At 40.0% G+C, this 22,766-nt stretch overlaps 3 protein-coding genes across 3 annotated transcripts; 2 read left to right on the forward strand and 1 right to left on the reverse strand.

Moving 5' to 3' along the window:
- Positions 1-207: 207 nt before the first annotated feature.
- On the reverse strand, positions 208-1,239 carry LOC133712471 (DNA polymerase II subunit B3-1). The gene has a single exon (XM_062138576.1). It carries the CDS (start codon positions 1,119-1,121, stop codon positions 354-356), a length of 768 nt encoding a protein of 255 aa, XP_061994560.1. The 5' UTR covers positions 1,122-1,239; the 3' UTR covers positions 208-353.
- Positions 1,240-4,059: 2,820 nt separating this feature from the next.
- On the forward strand, positions 4,060-6,781 carry LOC133709409 (mitochondrial import receptor subunit TOM20-like). Its single transcript, XM_062135141.1, has 6 exons — positions 4,060-4,272; positions 4,363-4,441; positions 4,525-4,694; positions 4,791-4,838; positions 5,634-5,720; positions 6,413-6,781. Exons 1-6 carry the CDS (start codon positions 4,174-4,176, stop codon positions 6,536-6,538), a joined length of 609 nt encoding a protein of 202 aa, XP_061991125.1. The 5' UTR covers positions 4,060-4,173; the 3' UTR covers positions 6,539-6,781.
- Positions 6,782-12,831: 6,050 nt separating this feature from the next.
- LOC133709407 (cytochrome P450 78A5-like) lies at positions 12,832-15,641 on the forward strand. Its single transcript, XM_062135140.1, has 2 exons — positions 12,832-13,863; positions 14,833-15,641. Exons 1-2 carry the CDS (start codon positions 12,916-12,918, stop codon positions 15,442-15,444), a joined length of 1,560 nt encoding a protein of 519 aa, XP_061991124.1. The 5' UTR covers positions 12,832-12,915; the 3' UTR covers positions 15,445-15,641.
- The last annotated feature ends 7,125 nt before the right edge of the window (positions 15,642-22,766 follow it).

Here is a 22,766-nt window from a genome sequence, read left to right on the forward strand (position 1 = left end):
TATTTAATCTCACAATTTGAACAAAAATACTCCTTTCTGGTTTCCAGATGTCCTACTTTTCATAGACTGTGGGATGGAAACAAGCAAACAGACACGGATATATCTCAAGAGAATCCATAACCAAACCATGAACACACAAAAAATATACGAAATTGCAGACACATTGCCACGAACACACACCAAGAACAAGCTACATTTGCACAGGTGAATCATAAATATCCAATTCATGTGAAATATAGAAAGTCATTACACAGATAGGAATCAAATTCAAATCCAAGTCTCCTAGAATTCATACAGATCTTTTCCGATTGTGTGCTTTGTTTTTCGACTGACAAAGATGAAGATCTACTGATCTAGGACTCCTCAACCTCAATAGGGGATTTAGTTGCTGGCTTACTAAAGAAGTCCTCAATCCGGCGAGTGCCAGCCGGAGCTGGATTGTCAGCAACAGGGCGAGAGCGGCTCCGATCAGCGGACTTCTGATCGGACGGCTGAGACGGCACGGGGAGCTCATCCACGAGGAAATCTCTGGTGGCCCGGTGCCTCTTCGCCGCCGTCCGTATGTGTTCGAGCTTCACGATCTTGCGCTTCTTCTCCATTGCCGCCTCGCCGGAGGCCTCGGCGAGGAATTGGAGGAAGAGCTGGGTGGAGCATGAGACCAGGTGTAGGGCTTCTGAGTTTATTTTGTTGATGTCTCTGTCCAGCTTCATTATCTTCTTGACCCGACCCGTCGGAAGTTCGAGTCGGATCGGTTCGAGTCGGTTCGCTTTTGCCTTCTCTCCTTCTGATAGGGGTTGGACCGTTGCGGTGTTCTCTTCTTCCGATGCGATTTCGATCGGTGCTATGTTATCTTCTTCGGATTCAGATCCGACTGCGTTCTCTTCACCGGATTCGGGTCGGGTCATGGCTGCGTCGTCTTCTTCAACCACCGGTGGTTCCTCTTCTTCTTCTTCGATCTGGGGTTGCGTGTTCTCTTCTGCCGATACGGCTTGGACCGTTGCTGTATCCGATTCGAGTCGGACTGCGTTTTCTTCTCCGGACTCGGGTCGGATCGGGGATGCGTCCTCTCCTTCTTCTTCCCTCGGTGGTTGCACGGTTGTTGAGTCCTGTTCTTCTTCCATCTGTGGTGGTGTCGTTGCGGCGGTCTCGTCTTCTGCCACTGATGGTTTGCACTTTGCAGGGGCTTGGTCGGCGAACTGGCGAAGGAATGTGAGAGAGGGGGGAAATGAATTTAGGGTTTTGAAATGGCGGGAAGTAGTCCTTTTTAAGTTTTGTATGGACGATAATGCACTTGGAGAGATGTAGTTATTACGTTTTGTTCGATGCTAAGTGTATAGTCTGAAATTTCAGGCGAGGGCACTTTAGGTGTGACATAAACTTTCCCGCGATATGAAAATGTCGTTCCCGCCTACCTACCTTTGAGAAATTCTTTTTTTCTTATTTTATTTTTATTAAGGTGTGTGAATCCAATAGAATATAACAGAAAATTAATTCTTAGATTTGAAAACAAAAGAAACAATAATTATTGTTAGACATCATTTAGATTTAGATTTTAGAGTGTACACGTTACTAATATAATTGCAATAAAGAGGCCTCCGATTTTCTTGGAGTGACCTCGGTTTTACGAAACCTAGGTTTCGTGTTGATGGGGCGGTGAACCTTCACTCCCCAGACCAGGCAAGGCTGCGGCGACGGTGGGGCGGCGGTGCGGAATTGGGCCTGGATCGGGTCTGGTTCGGCGGCGGCGGTGTGGTTTCAGATTGTTCCAATCGGGCTCTGGGTTGGTGTAGATCGGGATCTGAGCAGTTGATCGTGGTGGTGCTTCCGGTGTAGGGCTCGGCGGTTTTGGGCTTAGCACAGCGGCGGAGCCCTCCTGAACATGTGGATCTTCAAAGCGGCGGGGATTCCTTTTCCGGCCGGTTCTCAGTGCAGGCTCGAGTATCTTCTTCTTGATTCCGGGCGGGTACTTGATTCTCTGTTACGTGTAGCAGAGAGGCACCAGGCTTGATGGTGTTGCACTGTTGGAACGACCGACCACCAGAGCTGTGGTCGAAGGGCTTGCCGCCGGAGGACATGGCGGAGGCAAAGGAACAAGATGCGGCTCCTAATCCCTCTTATTCTGCTGGCTTGGGTTTGGGCCTGGGCTCAATCTTGGGCTGATGGGCCTGTTTTTTTTTTTCTGCTAGACAAGACTGGACTTGGGCTTAGGCCTACGGGCTTGGGCTCTGGTCAAGGCAATTGGGGCCCTAATGTTTTAGGGTACGAGCCTATGTAAGGTTGGATTAACTTCTATGAGTCTTCTATGACGTTTCTAGTCTCTTGCTTGTACCACAATTGCGTGATTGGCAAGTGAGGGTTAGTTGAATGATTTCTTTTCTGTAGGAGGCGAGGTTTTTTCATTCTTGTATAGGCTCGCTTAAATGTGAGCGACCCAGTGATCTTTAAAAGTTTGCTTTAACTTAGGTAGGTTACTCTGGATTTTCTTGCCGGATTTCTTATGTAAGTTTTGGTAGACTTAAGCCTTTTTGTTGTTGATCTAATGAATTCAACTTCTATTTAAAAAAAAAAAAGTTACTAATTGCAATTAAAACTCACTCAAGGGCTCTTACTCTCATCTATACCTCGGAAATCGCGATGTCGTCTCCTTTTAGAGTCGCTGAGCATGGAGGCAGCGTTCGCTACTCTCGTATGGAGGGTTGTCATCATATTGTTGCTGGTTTTCTCACAACAGTTTCCTTCTGGCTAATCTTCCAACCCTTGCTTCCAAGCTAAATCGATCTTCTCAAGCCCCGCCATGTAATTCTCTCCTCGAGGGAGGATTAACTTGTTGGTGTTGTGATGCTGCCCTCTTAGGATGGTGGTAGATGGATTGATCTAGAGTGGAGGTGTTCAGCGGTCTTTAGGGTTGTGGATCATGAGCCATGGCATTGGCATGTGGGGGTGATTATCTCTCGTGGTTAGAAGGCGGCTTCCATGGTAGTCTTCTTGTTGCGGTAGGTGTTGATAACGACAACAATGAGGAAAAGGGTGGTTGACATCCATTGTCATGGTGGTGGTTCAGGGTTTCGACCTTCTGATTTGTTGGATGGTGCTACTAGTATGTCTATTAACAGTGGCGGTAATGGTTATATACTTATATGCTATAGGATGGCAACCGACAGTAAAACGCATGATGGTGCGGTTGACCTGGAATGGGTTTGCATATAGGCTCTTGGCAACTGATCTTGGGTTTAGGGCATTGCACTTGGCCTTTTCTCTCTCTACTTAATTTGAAATACATTAATTAAACAAGTTGTGTTAGAGCTTGAAAAAAGTGACCAAATCAAGTTTGAACACATTAAGAAGCTCTATCTTGACTTTTTGGATGCACAACTAGACAAATGACGCACAAAAATGCCACTAGATAGAGGATGACCAACTATTCCACCGAAGTTGGTAGGCGCGGGGGTACCCGTAATTATAACACCAAAACATAGTACTAAAACCTAAAGAAAAACTAACCGATCACTCAAAATAGAGCAATATTTGAAATTTGGAATTCCTCCGAGGCTAACAAAGACCCAAAGAATAAGCAAGAGAGAGAGAGAGAGAGTAATAAACTCAGTCAAACCTATTAACGTGGGTTGGTTAAGTTGGTATGCGCCTGCTTATGGTTAAGCCCCCAATTCAAGTTCGATCTCCATTGCTAATTCCTACTTTGGGTCGCGCGATCTGTAAATTTCCTATAGAAATCTGAAATCCATACCTAGGGGCTGTGGAGACAGGTGCGTGTCCCACATTAGTTATTCAGAGCCGAGGTTGTAGGTCTGCCCTGACATGGAGGTGTATGATAGCTTCCTCTCTCCAACATTTTTGTACAAAATAAATAAATAAACAAACTAGGTCAAACCTAATATGGACCCAAGCCCAAAACGAGCAAGCCTCAAGAAACAGCCCAAGCCAATACCAAACACGAGCCCAAGTCTCACCCGAAGTTGCGTGGTCAAGCGATAGAGTGCACGTGTACACCAAGCAAAGCCCAAGGACGTGGTTCAACCATTGCCGTGATGAAGTAGTAATTCACTTCATTTCTACCATACCGTTCCAGAAAAAACCCCAACGAAAAAAAAAGAGTCCAAACCCTAAAGCAAGCACCGGGTACCAAAATCGCCATCTCTCCCCAGAACGACAGCCATGCAGTTCTCTCAGGACGACTTCGACCGCCTCTTGCTCTCCGAGCACAGCCGCAAGACCTGCGAAGCTCACTACGCCAAGAACCCTCAAGACGCCGAGGTTCGTTCTCTCTCTCTCTCTCTCTCCAAATCTCACTGATTATCTACTTATGGCTGCTCAATAATTCGCTTAATTCTTAATTGGTTGCAGAACTTAGTCAAATGGGCCGGAGCTCTGCTCGAACTGTCGCAGTTTCAGAGTATTGCCGACTCCCGGATCATGCTTGATGGTAATTTTTTTTTTTTTTTTCGAATACAAATTGGATTGGTTGTATATGTTGTGCACTAACCATGGGACCTGAACAATGTGTAGATTGTATTTCGAAGCTGGAGGAGGCTCTGGCGATCAATCCTACAAAGCATGAAGCTCTATGGTGTCTTGGGAACGCGCATACATCTCATGGATTCATGAATCCTGACTTGGACGAGGCAAGGCCTTATTTTGAGAAGGCGTCGGAGTATTTCCAGAGGGCTGCCGAGCAGGTATATTGTTTGATTGAATTTGCATAATTTGTTGTGTTCGAGACATTTGGAGCTGGAAGGGAAGGTTAATGGTTAACTGTGGATTTGTTTTTGCAGGAACCTGCCAATGAGCTTTATCAGAAGTCCATAGAAGTCACAGCTAAGGTATTTGGACTCTTATTTCTTTCGCGGATGAGTGCTGTAGTTATATGTTAATTTGTACTGTGAAAATTTCTTACTCTGATTAGTATGTGACTTGAATTGAGAGTTCTTACTGATGTTGTTTGGAATGCTCCGCTTAATGTACTGAAGTGCTAAGAGTAAGTTCATGGGTGATACAGTTAAGCTGGATTGGGAAAAACCTTGAAAGTAAGTTCAGGGTCTCAGATGCAAACTAGTGGTCACACATAAATTGATTTAGTTGGTTACAGCGGAGGTGGCACTAGATTATGATTGGGGTCGAACTCCCAGATTAAAGCTAAGCACAATCAGCCGTGGATTCGAAGACACAAGTTATGTTATCTTATTCGTGGTGAATAGTATGTTAGGTAGAATTCTCCAGAAGTGTGGCCCATACATAACTTTAAACTCATATTAGGAGCCCCATCAGCTACAAAGTTAAAATTGCTGTGGATGCCTGATTGCAAACTTCCAGTTATTTTGATAGAACAACTAGCAGATGGGAATTAGGGTAAAGAGGTGGTGCATGGTAAAAAACTAGCAGATGGGAATAAGGCTAAAGGGGTGGGTGCATGTTTGATAATCAAGGCCTGACAATCAAGGCCGAGATAACTTCAACAAGTGGCATATCAATATGATTTATAGGAAAATGCCTTGTTTTATTGCTGGTGAGCTTTAATAAACTGGTAGGCGTCCCTTCTATCTGATGTAGGATAAATCTTGTTGCTTTATTGTTATTAGCAAGTGCATCCCTGGTAATTGTTGATCATGCTTTCCCAGGCACCAGAGTTGCATATGGAGATCCATAAGCAAGGAATGGCTCAACAAGCACTAGGTGGGGGACCTGCCACTTCCTCAAGTGGAAAGGTATATTCTTACTTTATTATGGGGCATTCTATTCCAGCATGTATCATTGCTGTTTCCTTGATCAAAAGAGATAAAATACCTGACAATTCAAATGCTTTATATATATGTGATCAAGTAGGGACATGCAATTTCATTTACTTCTCTAGTTCAATACAAAGCTAAAAGATGCAGTATTCTGGATTTTTATAAATCATTATACCTCCAGATATGTGTAAGATATGAAAGTGTTGAAGTGTACAAATTAATGGTATATTACCTGTCCAATGATTTTTCTAAATTGTAGTCAATACTTGTTTGATGGATCAAAAATTCAAAATATAACTTCATTTCTCACCACACACTAAGGACAAATTATAACTACAAATACTCTAAATGTAGCTTGTTGATCGCATTCATATAAGCATTTTCATCATTCCAATTTATTTACTTTTAGCATCTTTTCCATATGTATATACAAGATCAAATTATGTTTATACATGGAATTAAACACTAGTTTCTGCATTCCCTTTAGTACATCTTTTCCATATGTATACAAAAGATCAAAGCTATGTACACTAATATGGGTAAACCTGGTATAAGTTTCAGTGGGATGTTTAAAACTTCAAACATCTCAGTACAGTATATAGGATGCAAAAAGAACTTTTTTTTAGTTTTCCTACAAACTTGAGATCAATTTCTTTGTTATATTCCAGAGTTCCAAGGCTAAGAGGAGCAGTGATCTCAAGTATGACATATGTGGATGGATTATCCTTGCAGTTGGCATTTTTGCATGGGTTGGAGCGAAATCCAACGTGCCACCACCCCCACCCCCAAGATAAGCTCTATATTTCTGATGACTAAAGTAACTGTCCCAGTGCATTTGGTTGAAGGTTAATATTTTCTTAAAAATATTCATCTGGTTGAGGTGTAGTAATTTAAGAAATCATGTGGTATGCTGACTACATGGTGATTTTGACCATAATATTTTCTCGGTTGCTATCTTAATTAGGAATATGATTTTCTTATATGAATTATTGTTTGTTCTTTTACGAATATTGGAGGGTATTTGGTTGGTTGGTTTAGATATGGACTCATCATCCTGCTTGTTTTTTCCTGCTTTTTGATGTTATGTGGAGTGACATGATAACGTTTTCAGTGGCATTTTGAAAAATAGCCAACTTTGCATAAAATACATAGTTCTGTTTTACTTTTGAATGAAAAAGGAAAAGAACCGTACCCCTAAAATCTGATAACTCACCATCTATCATACCCAATGCAAAGAAGAATTATTTTTCAAGTGTTGGGTAGAGATCAATGTAGGTAACTAGTTAAGCCTCCCTATTCCAAAAACTTCTTGGCTGTTTGTTTTCAAGAGCCTGTTCAGTACTTAGTCTGAAAGTTCAATGTGTTACGAGACTATTTGAAACTGTAGCCCTTCAAATGCCCCTCCATTGGCTATCTTCTCCTCCCTGTTTCTTTATTCCATTAGTGTTATAAACAAGCAGTGATGGTGGTGCCAGAGGAAATGACATATTGAGTGAACATGGAGATCCTGTTGGTCTCTGAAAGTGGAATTTTTGTATGGATTTCACCCGCAAAAGGATCTGAAGCAATAGGTGCATGGTGTCAATGGAGTTTTTGATCTCCCTCTTCTTTTGTAGAGATGAAAAGAGATGATTGGAGTGAGATTAAGTTGGAGTGGTTTGTTACTCTTGGGTAACTGGAGGTATTTAGTTAGATGATGGTAGAAGTTTGGCTTGTTTTCCGACTTCTGAAAATGGTGGATATTTGCGTTTAGCTAAGTTTGATTGGGGCCAGTTTTTAAACGGAGCTCATGAACTATCTGTCTTGATGTTTCACTTTTGGCTTATAATAATTTGGTCGAACTATCGCTGGGAACTATATATGTTCTGGTTCATGCACGCAGGAAAATAGAGGGAATGCTGAGTAAATTTTATCATAGCAATTCTCTTATAATATAAAACAAGTTTTATCAAATATTCTGCAGCCACTACAATGTTATGACCTTAAACTCTTCACTGTTGAACATGGATTATTATTAGCAAGAAGCAAATTTTAACTGTGAGTATCTGCTTTCTTATGCTAAATAATGCTAGATCTAAGTATAGTCCAACTAGTTGACTGTGTGATTTAAAAGACAGAGGCGAATGGATTATATGCATAAACACGTGTGAGGTGCTCACAGATGTATGGGAGCATGCCAGCATGAACACAGTGAAGTTACCAGTAGTGATTATGCGATTTTAAATATCTTGATTATTATTTCTTGAGATTCAGTGGAGTATTTGTTCAGATGATGTATGGCGGTTAGTTATTTGAAACCCCTATGTGCTTGAAGCTAAATTACATCAGTGAAGACAGTATGTGTTTCATACATTCGAAGTTGCTGGAAATAGTATTTGCTCTATCAAACACTAGCATTTTTTTTCCTTTTGACTAATTATGCCAAATAAATAGGCAGAAACTTGTTTGTGTTTTCCTTACAAGTTAGAGGAGACCTACTGTTTACTTGTTGACAGGTTGTGACCCTAAATCTCAGTTACTTCTGATCTATGAATATGTTGTCTGAAGATGATAACATTGATGACATTGCCAAGTTAATAATACCTCCTACCCTGGCCGAAGATTTATTAGACCATATCTAATTACTGTAAAGATGGCTCAGAAAAGTGGTGATACACAAATATTAGAAATAAACCAGTGGATAACCCATGGAGGGCTACTTTAGTTTTCTGTTGCTTTCTTTTGGTTCTTGGTCTGGTGGAACAAATTTGTCAGCAAGGCAGTATTTTTCCACTTATAGCAAAGATCATGTCTTTGGCTTTAATTTTTCCACTTATATATATATATCTCCTTTTGGTATGAAGTACTGGCGAAGGTGGCAATTTGTGTTGGACACCTTACTAATAATGGAAAGGTTGCACACTTGTATTGCTTGTGGGCCTGTTCTTTCCTTGGTATTAAGTGGTGCAGAAGGTGGAACATTCTCGTTGGACACGCCATTAGTGGAAAGGGTGCTCACTAGACCATAATAACTATTAGGCTACTAGGCTATGTCTGTTTATAAGAATAGAGGAAAGAAACAAATGAAATCAGTACCTTTTTGGAAGAATGCATTCTCTTCCTTAGTAAGTGCAGAATAGTTTGTGTCTGGCTATGGGTGTACAAACCCCATAAAATTGAAGGTTTTGCAAAGTCAGGAAATAATTTGTATCCTGAACTCATTCTCTAGTTGTGACTTTGCAGTAAATGTCCGTGCATATATGTCTAGTACTTTGTTCCACATTCTTGAGCATTCCATAACCTTATTTTCGTATACACGTTGCTTAATGCTTGGATCTTAATGCTAATGTTAAAAAGTATTCAATGGTTAGCCAAGCATTCCACCTTGGTTGGCTTTTTGAGTTTTTATTCTAATTTTAAAGAGATCCTCCCAGAAGGGTCTGCTAGAGGAATAAAAATGCCGCTAAGACTGCTAATTTTTGGTGCTTCTTGTTTAAAGAGAGGGTCTCCTCTTTGATCGATCCCTGTTGGTCCAGAATACCTTATTGGCAGTCTTTGTCCTAGATTTCTTTTATTAACAGTCCTCATAGGCCATATGGCCCTTTATACCAATAGAGCTATAATCCGGTTGCATTTGTGATGCAGACTTTAATGGTTTGTTTAGTTTTCTATGCCTTACTTTGAGCAAAGTAGAGTCCTTGTGATTGTTTAAATAACTTCAAGTGTGGGTTAGAGTTTGCTGGAGCAGAGGCCTCCACGCCTCCCTTAAAAGCTATTGTGGAATTCAATAATTATTGTCTTTTGCTCTGATATGCAGCATTGATCACAGGACCCAATGATAGATGATGCTTTTTTCTGGATGAGAAGCATTTATATTGTTTGATAATTGCACTATTGGATGTGTCGGCGGCATATCGTTTTGAAATGCGTTTTTCTTGCAAGATAGTTTGATATGTTATGTTGGTCGATTTCCAATATTTAATAGTGGATTCTTGTTTTAATGTGTGGTGCTAGATTGATAATCTAGTAGAGCACGATGTCTGGGAAAATAGCATTGGCCTTGCGTCAAGTACTTTGGCAAGCAAGTGGGTAATATATCAACTTGGTTGGCAAAAGGGAGAAATCTTTGCAAATCAAAATGTTTAATTTGGTTAGCTTATAGTAGTGTGGTAGGGTCTTGTAAATGTGACGATGCCAAGGTTGTCACTGTTGCTATTAGTTTACAGTGGATCTTTGCACGATAGATATCTTGCTGGATAGGTTCTGCTTTCCAAAGGTGATTAAATATTGCAAGCCTTTATATTGCGCATGGATGAGTTTGAAAATTACAAGGGAAGGTTCCCTTTGGTGTAGGCTATGAATCATTCCACAAAATGACCTATGAACATCACTAAATGAATCATTCCACAAAATGACCTATGAACATTGCTTCAATCATTCCACAAAATGACCTATGAACATCACTAAATGAATCATTCCACAAAATGACCTATGACGCTTTTAGTGAATGGTTGAATGGAGGATTGAGGGTGTGGAACTAAAGTGTCTTGATGTTCTATGCATTTTCGATTTGAGAGTTCCATCATTCTAGACCACCTTCCACTGTGGGAGTTGGCCTAATGCTACACATAGAGCTGTGTGTCCTACTTGCGACGGATTCATCACCGTCAAACAATATTGAGTCGGCCACAGGTGCTTTGATATTAGTTGAAGGCTTTTCGGCTACCATGATCAGCGTCATTTTTAGAAGCCAACTTGAAATTCTGAAATGTGTCCTATCCTTTTCCTTCTCTTTCTTTGTTTTTCGTCCATGGGCGTCACACTCGCATGTATGGAATGATAAAATATTAGGGGCTAGGAAACTTAGCAGATTCATCCGGTAGCAGTACCTTAATATATTCTATCCTCTTGTTCAAATGTCTAGTATAAGAAAAGCATTAAAGAAAAGGAAAAAATTCACTTTATCCTTCGGAACTTTAATGCTAAAATAAGTCTGATCCTTAAAACTTTTTTTTTTTTAATCAGGCATTCAAGCTAGTCCTTGTACTCTCAATAACATCACCCGAGTCTAAAATATGAATCCGAGTCCAAAAATGACGTCATATGCTGAGTTGGAGACTTGGAGCCGACAGCATGGCCCGCAAGAGGACAAAATGGACATTTTCAAATAAAAAGATTGAAAAAAAAAAAAAAAAACAGAAAATAAACTTGCACCTCTCTCTCTCAAGAAAACCCAACCCCGAACCTCCCCAACAAAGATTAGAGTAGCCATGGGAGATCAGCGGTGGCAATGGAGAAATGGAGGACCGAGCTGCAAAACCCACTATGGCTTCGACCTAATCTCCCTCCGCCTCAACCTCTCCGATCTTGGCCTCAAACACCGCCTCAACCCTTCTCGCTCTTGACCTCCAAGCCCAGCAAACCAAACAACCGGGTTGATTATGAGGTTTGGTTTAATGGCGCTGGATTTCGGACTCTGCGTCACAGCGGCAATCGGGTTGAAAGGTGGCTGAGATTTGGTGGCCGGAGCTGGATTGATGGGGCAAAAATAGGGATGGAATTGGGTCTGAATTTCAGGCTTTGATTGATCGACGGAGGTGAAGGAACTCGAGGAGCAGGGCGTGGAGATCATGAGGGCGGCGTGGGCGGAGATACCAGTGGCGCTGTCGAAGATGAAGAAGGAGACGTAGGCGAAGGTGGAGGTGAAACTGGCGGAGGGGAGGAAGAAGTGGAGGCGGAGTTGAAGGAGGCCTTGGGAAAATTGGAGGAGCATAAGGAGGGGACCTTGAAAGCCTTGGACGCCTAGATTGCTAATTTCAATTCCTGATTTCGGCACCATTGAAACCGAATAGATGGCTCGATTTGCTTTGCAATTTTGATTAAGTTCCCTTTGTTTTGCCATTCAATTTGGTTTTCGATTCTATTAGTTTTCATGTATTATGGGGTTTCCAAATCGGGAATAGATTTTTGGTGTTGTTCGTCTGGAAGAGAGAGAGAGAGAGAGAGAGAGTTAAAAAAAAAAATAGAAATTATATTAAATTGAAAATGTCCATTTTGCCCTCCTTCGGGGTTTAAAAAGCTGAAGTGTGGGCTTCTTGTCAGCTCCAACTCAGCAGATGACCTCATTTTTGGACCTGATTCAAATTTTGGACTCTGATGATGTCGTTTGAGAGTATAAGGTTCAGCCTGATTAAAAAGAAAAAAGTTTAAAGACCAGACTAATTTTAACCCTAAAGTTCACCAAAATGAATTTTTTCCTAACCAAAATCATGGTGCGTTAAAACATTGTAAACACATGCTATATAATACACCCCTTTCCAAGGCCCGTTTGAAAGAGGCAGCTATTTTTCGAAACTCTGCATTGCTGGTGGCAACTTCAGATTGTAGCCCCCAAGGGTGGTTTTCCACTATTCGAAAGTCCACCGTTATCAATCCGGGTTCGTGGTGTTCGCTTTCAGATGGTCCCGTATGTAAATATAATACTACCTTGCGTGAAACTCGAATTGGATGGAACTTCCATTGAAAAACAAAACTCGTAGTGGTAGAAAATGGACAAACAAGAAAAAAAGAGCTAGTGTCAGGTACCAACATACATTGCCGGATTGCCCTATTCCAATCGAGAAAAAAAAAAAAAAAAAAACATCAAAACAAGTCTTGGATTCATGATTGTGATCTTGATATTGAGGTGGTGCAGTTCCAAACTGTGTGGTTCGATGAATCGACGTGAAACCCATGTGGATTTGATGGCCTGATGGAGACATAAATACTAGGTGATATTGCTATCCCTCGATCTCTCTCCATCTCTTCCCCATAATAGATTTTGTGAAATTATAAAATATGACGGCACCGTCACATAACAACTATAAATCTGCCCCAGAGCACCCACCTTCTAATAAATTTTGGTTATATTGCTTTGTCAAAACTGATATTTAGTTTGATTTCAGATCATGTAATAATAACCAATGTCATATAAAAGACTCGAAATCATGAAAATTTTGTACGAGTAACATTATTCATATACAATTAGGTGTGCTTGCGTATGCTAACCCTGGTTAAACTAACCCAGATAGCTTTTCAAATACTATATATACAAATCACCCCACATTAGATCTCCAAGACAAATTTCCATTTCTAGGCAATTCTACCAAGCTTTTCTCGATTGATTATCACCCCAGAAACACTTCAAATAGTTATGAAACTCTTCATAATAGCCAACCTCTCCATCCTACTTTTTTGGTTTGGAGCTTCTACCCTCACTCTCACTCTCCTCTCATTCTTCTTCTATGTCTTCCTCTTCGTCCTAAACCACTACCTCGTCCCTGGAGGCTCTGCATGGTCAGGTTACCGCCATGCATTGAAACTCCGGGGACCAGTGGGGTGGCCTGTATTGGGTTCCATATCCGACCAAATGAGCGCTCTTGCTCATCGTAAACTGGCCGGCATGGCAGCTTCGCTGGATGCAAAGAGACTCATGGTGTACAGTCTAGGAACCAGGACACGTGTCATCATTAGCAGCCACCCGGAGACTGCTAAGCAAATCCTAGGAGGGTCTTCCTTTTCCGACCGTCCTATTAAGCAATCCGCTCGAGCACTAATGTTCGAGCGCGCTATAGGGTTTGCTCCTTCCGGCGCGTACTGGCGCCACCTGCGTAGGTTAGCTGCAGTCCACATGTTCTCGCCGAAGAGAATTGCCGGACTGGAAGGGCTAAGGCAGCACCTGGTGGACAGAATGGTCGTGAGAGTGGAGAAGGAGATGGAGGAGAGGAGATTTGTGGGTGTGAAAGGAATATTGCAGGAGGGTTCTCTGAATAACATAATTGAGAGTGTTTTTGGTTTAGGGTTAGAGAAGGAGGGTAGTACTGACTTGACGTTGACTCTGCATGCTATGGTCACAGAAGGGTATGACTTAATTTCTAGGTTTAATTTGGAGGACTATTTTCCTCTGAGGTTCTTGGACTTCCATGGTGTGAAGAGGAAGTGTCACAAATTGGCGGCTAAGGTTAAGTGTGTGGTGGGTCAAATTGTGGAGGAAAGAAAAAGAGCAGGAGATTTCAGTGGTCGGAGTGACTTTCTTAGTGCTTTGCTAGCTTTGTCTGTGGAGGATCAATTAAGTGATTCAGACTTGGTTGCTGTTTTGTGGGTAAGTGAATATTTCCTTCAGTTTTATATTATCTTACACATTTTTTCTTATATTCTCATATTTATTTATCGATCAGATAATCATCTAATTTTATCTTCTATCGCTAATCTAAATAATCTTATTGATTATCAATTGTTTATGCAAAAAAAAAATTTATTAATGTTAGTGCAAATAATCTTATTGATTATTGACTGTTTATGCATAAGAAAGTTACAGTGATATTCACTAACATCAACAGTCACGCTTTTTTTTTTTGACAGATGCTATTATTCATGTTGCATGTTCAATCATTGATTCAGATATTTTGCCGTATAATTCTAGTGACTTTTGACAGAACCCTAGCTAAACTGTCGACTCATATCCATTCAACCTGGGCAGAAAAAGAGAAAAGAAAAGGCATGTTCAATCAAAGTTATGGCCTGTAGATAACTTAGAATTTGACCAGAATATTCGCTCAATCATAGTTTTCTACCATTTTGATTAAGTTCAACTTATTGATATAGCTAGACAACTAGACAAGCACAATCTGCTGACTGCTATGTTGGTCATGAACACTTTGAGATGTAGTAATGAGATTGCCAATTTTGGCAAAAGGGGAAAGATACTTATATATCTACTGTCCTTCAATCATATCTAATATGGTCCTATATGGGAATCAAGGTTATCAATAAAACAAATAGACAAGGACAGCTGAATCACTAGCCTATATATGTATATATGTTTATATTTTACATAGTTCGATCTTAGTGCTAATCCACGTTTACATCTCTATAATTATCAATTTTTCATGGGGCTTTAAGATTCGTGGTGGACATGCTCATACTGTTTTATATACTAAGATTTGTTTGCATAGGATTTTTGATATGCTCGGATCAATCAAGTGGTGGTACAAACGTAAGAACTTCCGTTCACAAGTTAAACTTTTTTGTCTAATTTTTTTTTTTTTCCTTTGGTGTTTACATTATTTAGGAAATGATATTTCGAGGGACAGACACTGTTGCTATACTTCTTGAATGGATTATGGCAAGGATTGCCCTGCACCAAGACATCCAAGCCAAGGCACAAGAAGAGCTTGATACGATCGTTGGGAATCACAGGCACGTGAGGGATTCTGACCTTTCGAAACTGCCGTATCTTCAGGCCATAGTTAAGGAAGTGCTCCGGGTGCACCCTCCGGGCCCATTATTATCTTGGGCTCGTCTGGCCGTGCATGACGTCCACGTCGACAAGGTCTTTGTTCCGGCCGGCACAACGGCCATGGTCAACATGTGGGCTATAACCCATGACCCGGCCATTTGGAAGGACCCTTGGACTTTCAAGCCTGAGCGGTTCATTGAAGAAGATGTGTCGATAATGGGATCGGACCTTAGGCTTGCGCCCTTTGGTTCGGGCCGTAGGGTATGCCCAGGAAAAGCGCTAGGGTTAGCTACAGTGCACTTGTGGCTTGCAAGGCTTTTGCACCAATTCAAGTGGTTTCCGGCGGAGCCTGTAGACCTTTCGGAGTGCTTAATGCTCTCTATGGAAATGAAGAAACCACTCGTCTGCCGCGTTATCCCGCGTGGCGGCCTTACAAGCCAATGAAGCTAGCTGGCTAGTGAGGAGATCGATTATGAATGAAAAAGGAAATCAAAGACATGATGAATATTAAGATATGCAAAAATATGTACAATATCTAGTGTGACTATGAAGATCGATCTAGATGGTTTGCATGCATAATGTATCTGTAAAATGTTGCTATTTTAACTATATATATAAAAGCTGGTTCAGTTTCTGTAATTCCTGCATGCAAGTTTGTCATCTTGTTCTATTGCTAGAAACACTTTCACAAAGATAAATATCAATGAATTTTATTTTTATTATCGAGAACCAGATCTGAGCATTCAAATAAGACCTCTTCTCCCACATATTAAAAGCTACATTTATCATGCATGACTTGATGAACTATTATTCAAGAACAAATCAATATATTGATCGATCATCATTTCGTTCGTAGGGAGAATGGCCATTAGTGATTCGCACTGAATCTTGTGTTTATGAAATGGAAAATCATATATCACTCCAGTCTCCAGGCCTGGTCAAAGCCGCCATAGTGCCACTAGCTAGCTACAAACCCTAGATTCATAACTAGAGATAGAGTCGTAAGGACCTGCATGACTTCGCTGCTAGCTAGTCAAGTCAATTTCAACTTGGAGATTATATATTCTTTCGCTGAAACAAAGTAGATCACAAAATCTGCTTTGAATAATTATGTCACCAAAAAGTCGAATAATTTTCCATTTCTGGGTTTGTTTTTGCATGCGCCATGAATGCAAAAAATGATTAATGCAGGTGATTAATTATATTGGTATATGTATATACAGAACTCTAGAGGAGATTACATCGAAATCGTTTTCCAACAACTTATATAGTGGAATGATGGATATATTAAGAAAGAGACTTTAGAGAAACAAAGAAGCACCTTCGATCTTCCACTCAGTCATTTCCGAGAAACTAAAGCAGATAGCACCTGGTAATCATCAGGATGGACCAGTAACCAGTTGGACGTGCTAGCTTAAACTGACCCACCACCACAAAACCCAGGCTCAAACTTTGTGACTAATAATGTAAAGCATGCACCTGGTGATAGGATGATAGATCATGACGCTACTGCAGTTTACTTTGCAGCAATATATATAAGAAGATTATAGACAGTGCAGTTTCTCGAAATGGAAAGGAAATTTCTAGGTTCGTGTCACTGTCTTTAATCTTAATCCCAAAGGCATTCTGTTTTCGTTTAGAAGTTGCTGGATTCGGTACGGATTGATGACGAGCTCGGTTGTAAACCATTAACTATAGTTATCTAGCTCGATTAGAGCAAAATGCATGTCTATTTCTTAATTCTCTGTGTGCATTGCATTATTTTGATAGAAACATGAAGGATTGAAGGCTGTGTTTGTTTCCCAGAATCTGGGTATTGGGAAAGGAAAGTGTTTCCTTTCCTGTGTTTGGGACAGCCAAGGAAGGGAAACTGATTCCCAAAGGAAAGGAAAAAGAGGAGGAAATTGGTTCCTCCCCTCCCCCCCCTCAGGAACCACTTTCCCAATGAAAAGGAAAATGATTCCTTTCCTTTCCACAAACCAAACACAGCCGAAGAGAATATATATGTCTCGCGGACCAACCATATTCCTTAAACTAGTGCATAATTGTGAAGATATTTTAAGCATGTCCTAAAGTTTTGGCTTTGTTAGATCCAAATCTTTAGCTTTAATTTCAAAGGCAAATCACTTTTAACACACCTTTCTTTACGCACAACACTGTATATTCATACTTAACATTGTTCATCTTAATGCTCCACAAATTTAATTGGGACCCCCGTACATGTTGCAATATTTGATTGATGTTGAATTCCTAGCAAAAGAATTAAGGGTTTTTGCTTTTAAGAATACAATATAGTTAACTTGTTTATTAATTCTCTGTCTTCTGTTTTTTTGTTGTTGTTACAAGGAGGTCTTAAAAAGACCCAAACACAGCAAGACAAGTAGAAAAGCTAAGTTACAGATGTAACAGAAGACCTGGATCTAGAAACTTCACAGAGAGTTTATGTTAAAAATCCAACTAGTTCTTGCAAGTCAGGATGATTATGGAACGGGGTCGGCATCGATGTGGTGCAAGTGATGTAAGTATGTATGTAATTAAAAAGAAAGAAACTAATAGCTTATATAAAATAAAAATATTGTACTTCATTTTCTCGATTCTTTAAGTTAATTTCGTCTATTCTCTTAATTTTCAATATATTTAGAATTCTAAACCAATATCACAGTGATTCAATCTAAATATCTAATCACTCAATTGATTAGGGTTTATTGGAAAACACCTTATGATAAACTCATTGGCTTTACGAGGTAATTTGATCAAACACTATAACACTACTATTATCAAAGGGTGGTTCTAGTTGGACCTCTAAATTTGATATTTGGACCTCCAATTTTTTTCAATTATTAATAGATTTTGTCAAGTCATATGAAAAGACAAATAAGGACAAAATGAGAAAAATGAAAAAAAAAAAAACTCTTCTTACCTTCCCCAAATATAACATTCAATTAAATTATTTTTTTTTCTTTCAAAATTTCCTTATATTGTCATAAATTATACCTAAAACAATTAAGTAAAAATAATAATTTCTATACATGGCCCACATTTAATACAAAAGTAAATTTAAAACAATTTGATATGAAATTTCCTTATTATGTTATAGTTATTGCTTGATCTTTCAACCCAAAACCCACGAAATCCTTCATTTAGCAAATTCAAATGAATTCTAAGAACATATGAAGATCGAGAACCAACCCTCTGATTAATTTTGCTGGAGGAGAGATCTACTCATAAGAGAACAATATCATGTGATTTTGATTCATTCTTCTTCTCATGGTTGAATATAGAGATAAAAAGTAGAGTAACAGATTATTGTATCTCATGTTCAAGGGTGTTTTGGTAAAAATAAGGGACTAAGACCTTTTCAAATATTCTAAAAAGTAAATTAGAGGTGTACTAAGTATAGGAGGTCAAAATAATAAATTTGGAGGTCTAACTAGCAAATATTCATTGTAAGCGTTAATTACTTAAAAAGGTATATGTAAGAATATAAGTTATAATAGCATGCAAAAGCCTTTATATATAAGTTATATAAGAATGGATCCATTGAACAAATTATAATGCTCAAGTTGATTTCCAATGTGTAAGGAACTATTTATAAGGATCCAAACTAACCATGCATGCGCGCGTGGCATGGAGCTTATTAAGATAAAGTACATGATCTGCTTATAACTTTATAAGCAAGTGGCTCAAATAGTATTACTTTAGTCTTATTTTACTTTAAATATCCATTCTATAAATTTTAGAGAAAATTTTATGAATGGTACTCCAAGTAATGCCGACTCCGAATTTTAGTATATCAAGTTCCAAAACATAAACTTTGGTATATGAGATTTCAAAACTTACCTAATAAACATACATGACGTCGTTAGTGTCGTGCCAGCTGTCGTATTTTTAGGGATAATTTGGTCACTTCAATTTTTTTACTTTGAGCACTCAGCCTTCTCTCTTCTTCTTACTGTGGGCACCCAGCTCTCTCTCTCTCTCTCTCTCTCTCTCTCTCTCTCTCTCTCTCCTGCTTGCACAGTGCAGCGTGCAAGTAGCACCAACGACCTTACAACTGACCGTCGGCCAATCAATCTTCAATCATTACCCATCACCTACACTTCGAATCCAAACACTACAATTCCAATCAAAACAACGCAAACAAATCTGATCAACACTTCAACGATCAATCAAAACAATGCAAACAATTCCGATCAAAACAACGATCGACCGATAAAAAAAACCCAAACGCACTGCAGAATTGACTTGGGATTCTTCATAATTGGGTTCAGATTTCAATTGGGTTTCTTTGGATTTCAGGAGTTGGATTTCAGAATTGGATTTCAAGAGTTGGATTTCAGAATATACCTGGGATGAGGACAATGCTTCTATGGGAGGAAGACGATGACGGTGATGGTGTCGCGTGGTCTCCGGCCTCTTGAACTGGTACTTCTCGTCGTTAGCAGCGGTGGACACAGTAGAGAAGTCGTCAGAGGCCATTACTAAGAAGAAGGGTAGTTGGCGCAATCATCAAGCCAAACTTATCCTCTTTTCTCTCTGTAAACATGTCATCTACCATTTTTCTCAGTAGTCCCTCTCTACCCAAAATCCTAGGACTCCCAAGTCCCAACCTTTGACCCCTCTGAAATCCCAGAAAGCTTTTTTGGGCAACTTGAACCAAAACCCATTTAAACCCCAATGGCTTTTCCACTGTTACCGATCATTTTCATCTTCTTCTTCACTATCACTCTCATCACACTTACATTCTCTGTTCCTTTCATCGTTTTTCATGATAATTTCTCTCATCATCTTGTTCTTCCTTATAATTTCATGGGTTTGGGGTAGCAGAGTTGGTGAGAGAGAGAGAGAGAGAGGAAACCCGTTGACAAATGAAAAACCAATTATGTCATTCATTATGTGCGTAATGGCATGTAGACTGACGGAGTCATTAACGTCGTGTACGTATATTGGGTCGAACTTCATATTTGATGTACCAAAGTTTATGTTTTGAAACTTGATGTACTGAAATTTGGAGTGGGCCTTATTTTGGGTACCATTCATAAAATTTAGAAGTGTGCATTAACGTGGCAATATATGGAAATTTTGTTTTCTTATAAAAGAAAATTATTCTTTATATTGGATACATCATGACAATTATAAACGAGCTTATTCAACAAAACATTATTAAAAAGGATTAAATTATGTTTAGTCCCTGTAGTCTGACCATTTTTTCTTTTCAATCCCTGATATTTTCATTTAATCTGAAAAGTCCCTAAAGTTACAATTTTCGTCCGATCCGTCCTCACCGTTAACATTCCTATTTGGCTCCAATTTTGTTGCAGCTGGTCAACAATATCTTTTCTGCGCGGGCGTGCCAGCACCGTTCGAGTGCGGTCGTCGGGGGTGTCCCTTGACCTGACTTCTTTCAAGCAATTGTGGACGAGGAGAGCACCAACCTCGTCGTGGGATTCTTTGTGCCTCGTGGTGAGGACTTTTGCTAATCTTCTTGCGTCACCAAATCGATACTCGATGTTGTAGATCGAGCAAAGCGAGAACCACCGGGAAGTAGAGAGAACTTGCTAAAGCGTGACTTTAGCTTGGCTGGGTTGCTAGGGCGTTACCCTTGCTTGGCTGGTTCTGTAACCGTTGTGGTCGCGGCACTACCGTCGGCTCCCGAGGAGACTAGGACCGAAGCACGTTGACAGAGGGTTTGGTGGCACTGAAAGTCGGCTTCTGAGAAGACTAGGACTAGGAGTATGATCACCGGTAAGAGAAAGAGAAGGAGAGGAGTTGCTCTTAGAGAGGTTTGCTCTAGAGAGAACTTAGATCATCTTAGAGATGTTGTTGTTGAATGTGAATGTGATAATTAAGTTGTGGTCTACAGAAGCCAATTTGTGGCTTTATTAATCAATTCAACTTGAAGTTCTTCATATATTCTTCAAGGCCAAGCGGTGGCTTTGATATATGTGGAGGGCACATCTACAACCCACGTTGCATGAATGGCCAGAACAATTATTCTAGTGGCCAAGTTGTCATTCGCAACTGTAAATTTGAGTATCATCAATACAAGTTAACTCTTGTTTACAATTATCCAGCAAGTGAAGCTCTTGATATGGAGAATTCAGACCAGCAAGTGGTCGTCTATAATGGTCAATCTGTGGCTAATCCTGAAAACACCATGTTCTATGACATGGTAGTTGGCGACAAAGCCGATCTTGAAACATCTTCATCTCCAAAAGTGCAATTGAAGATCATGCTTAGTCAACCAACCAATCTGAAGCCTGGCATTTTTGTTGCAGAACTCCAGAAGGACGAAACAAGGGGTTGCCTAAGATTACGCCATGAGGCCTAACCCAGGCTTAAGATTACGCCATAAAGCCTAAAATTTAGAGGCTAAAGGTCATTTCATGAGGGGAAAATTTGTGAAGAAGGAGAAAAAGAAGCAAGGATTGAAAGGCCATTTCTCGAATATTTCAGAAAAGTTGTTGTGAGTATTCCCTTCCTGAAATACAACTATTTCATTTGGTTAGTCTGCCACCCCTCCTTCCTTGTCTAGCTCGGTTTTTCCTAGCCGAAGTAGGAAAATATGTTAAAGTTGACTTGTCATACTTCCATAGTAGGCTTTATTTAGCCTCTAAATATATATTTCGAGCTTGTCGACAATATATAGCTTGAGCCACTGACATTGGCTCAATTTCTCCAAGACATGCCTTGTCAGGCCAAAATGTTCATTTTGGGTCCAAACAATTCCGTCAAATCAGACCGTTAAGTTGCTGATGTGGCACTCAAAGGTACACCAGCTCAGCAGTTTGCATGCCATGTAACTAGCAAATTGTCCAATATACCCCGAAAAACCCCATTCTTAAACCCAACCTCTCTCTCGCATACACTTCGCTGTGAAACCCGATCAGAGGATAAACTATTGTCCTCCTTTCAATTTTCGCTTCCACAAATCCTTAGCACATTTGAATCCAATGTCAGGTTAAAGATTTCATTCAACCCAAACAGAAAGATCGTACATTACAATAGTATCAATTCAACACAAGACTAATTAATTCAAAAACCCTATTAACAACACAAATCTGGGTTTCGATCTAAGTCATCAGGAACTGAAATTTCACAACACCAATTTCATATGGAAACTAGGTCAAGCAAGCAAATTTGAGCAAAAATTTCAAAAAGAAACATAATCAAACCTTGGGGAGTTGAGTAAGAGAGGATTTTGCGGAGTTTAGAGGGCAAAGTGTCGATTTGAGAACGATCCGGCTCCGCCGTTCTCCGGGATCCGCTAAGAGACGACGGAGGGAGGTGGCCTCAGTATACTCATCAATGATGCCGATCAAGGTCACAACCGGGAGTAAACCATCTTGGTCAGCGTATAGATCCCCAATCTCCATATATAGCCAAGTCCTTGTAGCCGTATGTACCCAAATTGTCGAACATCTTGAGAAAACTCTTGAAAAAGCCTTCACTGGTGTTCCTAACATTGTCAAAAACTTCTGGCAAGTCATCGATGGATCCCAGTCAATATTACCTTAATGGTACTAAACAAAGCTAATTCATATAAATTCTGGGTAAAAGGGATTATTCGCTAATAAAATCCAAACAATCAACTTTTGTTTTGCTAATTACCAAAAGATCAACCAGAATATTCAAGCTCAAAGATTTATTCTCATACCTAAAGATCAACCAGAATATTCAATTTTTGACTTCAGTAACAGCTCCATGCTCTCTCCAATCAAAATCCTCAGGCAGATTCTCGGTAGGCAGAATCGGCGCCGTGTTGG

This window comes from Rosa rugosa, chromosome 5, assembly GCF_958449725.1.
Source record: "Rosa rugosa chromosome 5, drRosRugo1.1, whole genome shotgun sequence".
NCBI lineage: Eukaryota > Viridiplantae > Streptophyta > Magnoliopsida > Rosales > Rosaceae > Rosa > Rosa rugosa.

Bases quoted from the DNA above. Each gene is read 5' to 3' on its own strand.
- LOC133712471 (XM_062138576.1), bottom strand. From the start codon at position 1,121: ATGGAAGAAGAACAGGACTCAACAACCGTGCAACCACCGAGGGAAGAA.
- LOC133709407 (XM_062135140.1), top strand. From the start codon at position 12,916: ATGAAACTCTTCATAATAGCCAACCTCTCCATCCTACTTTTTTGGTTT. The intron at 13,864-14,832 runs GTAAGTGAATAT...TACATTATTTAG, and splicing joins ACTTGGTTGCTGTTTTGTGG to GAAATGATATTTCGAGGGAC.
- LOC133709409 (XM_062135141.1), top strand. From the start codon at position 4,174: ATGCAGTTCTCTCAGGACGACTTCGACCGCCTCTTGCTCTCCGAGCAC. The intron at 4,273-4,362 runs GTTCGTTCTCTC...AATTGGTTGCAG, and splicing joins AGAACCCTCAAGACGCCGAG to AACTTAGTCAAATGGGCCGG. The intron at 5,721-6,412 runs GTATATTCTTAC...GTTATATTCCAG, and splicing joins CCACTTCCTCAAGTGGAAAG to AGTTCCAAGGCTAAGAGGAG.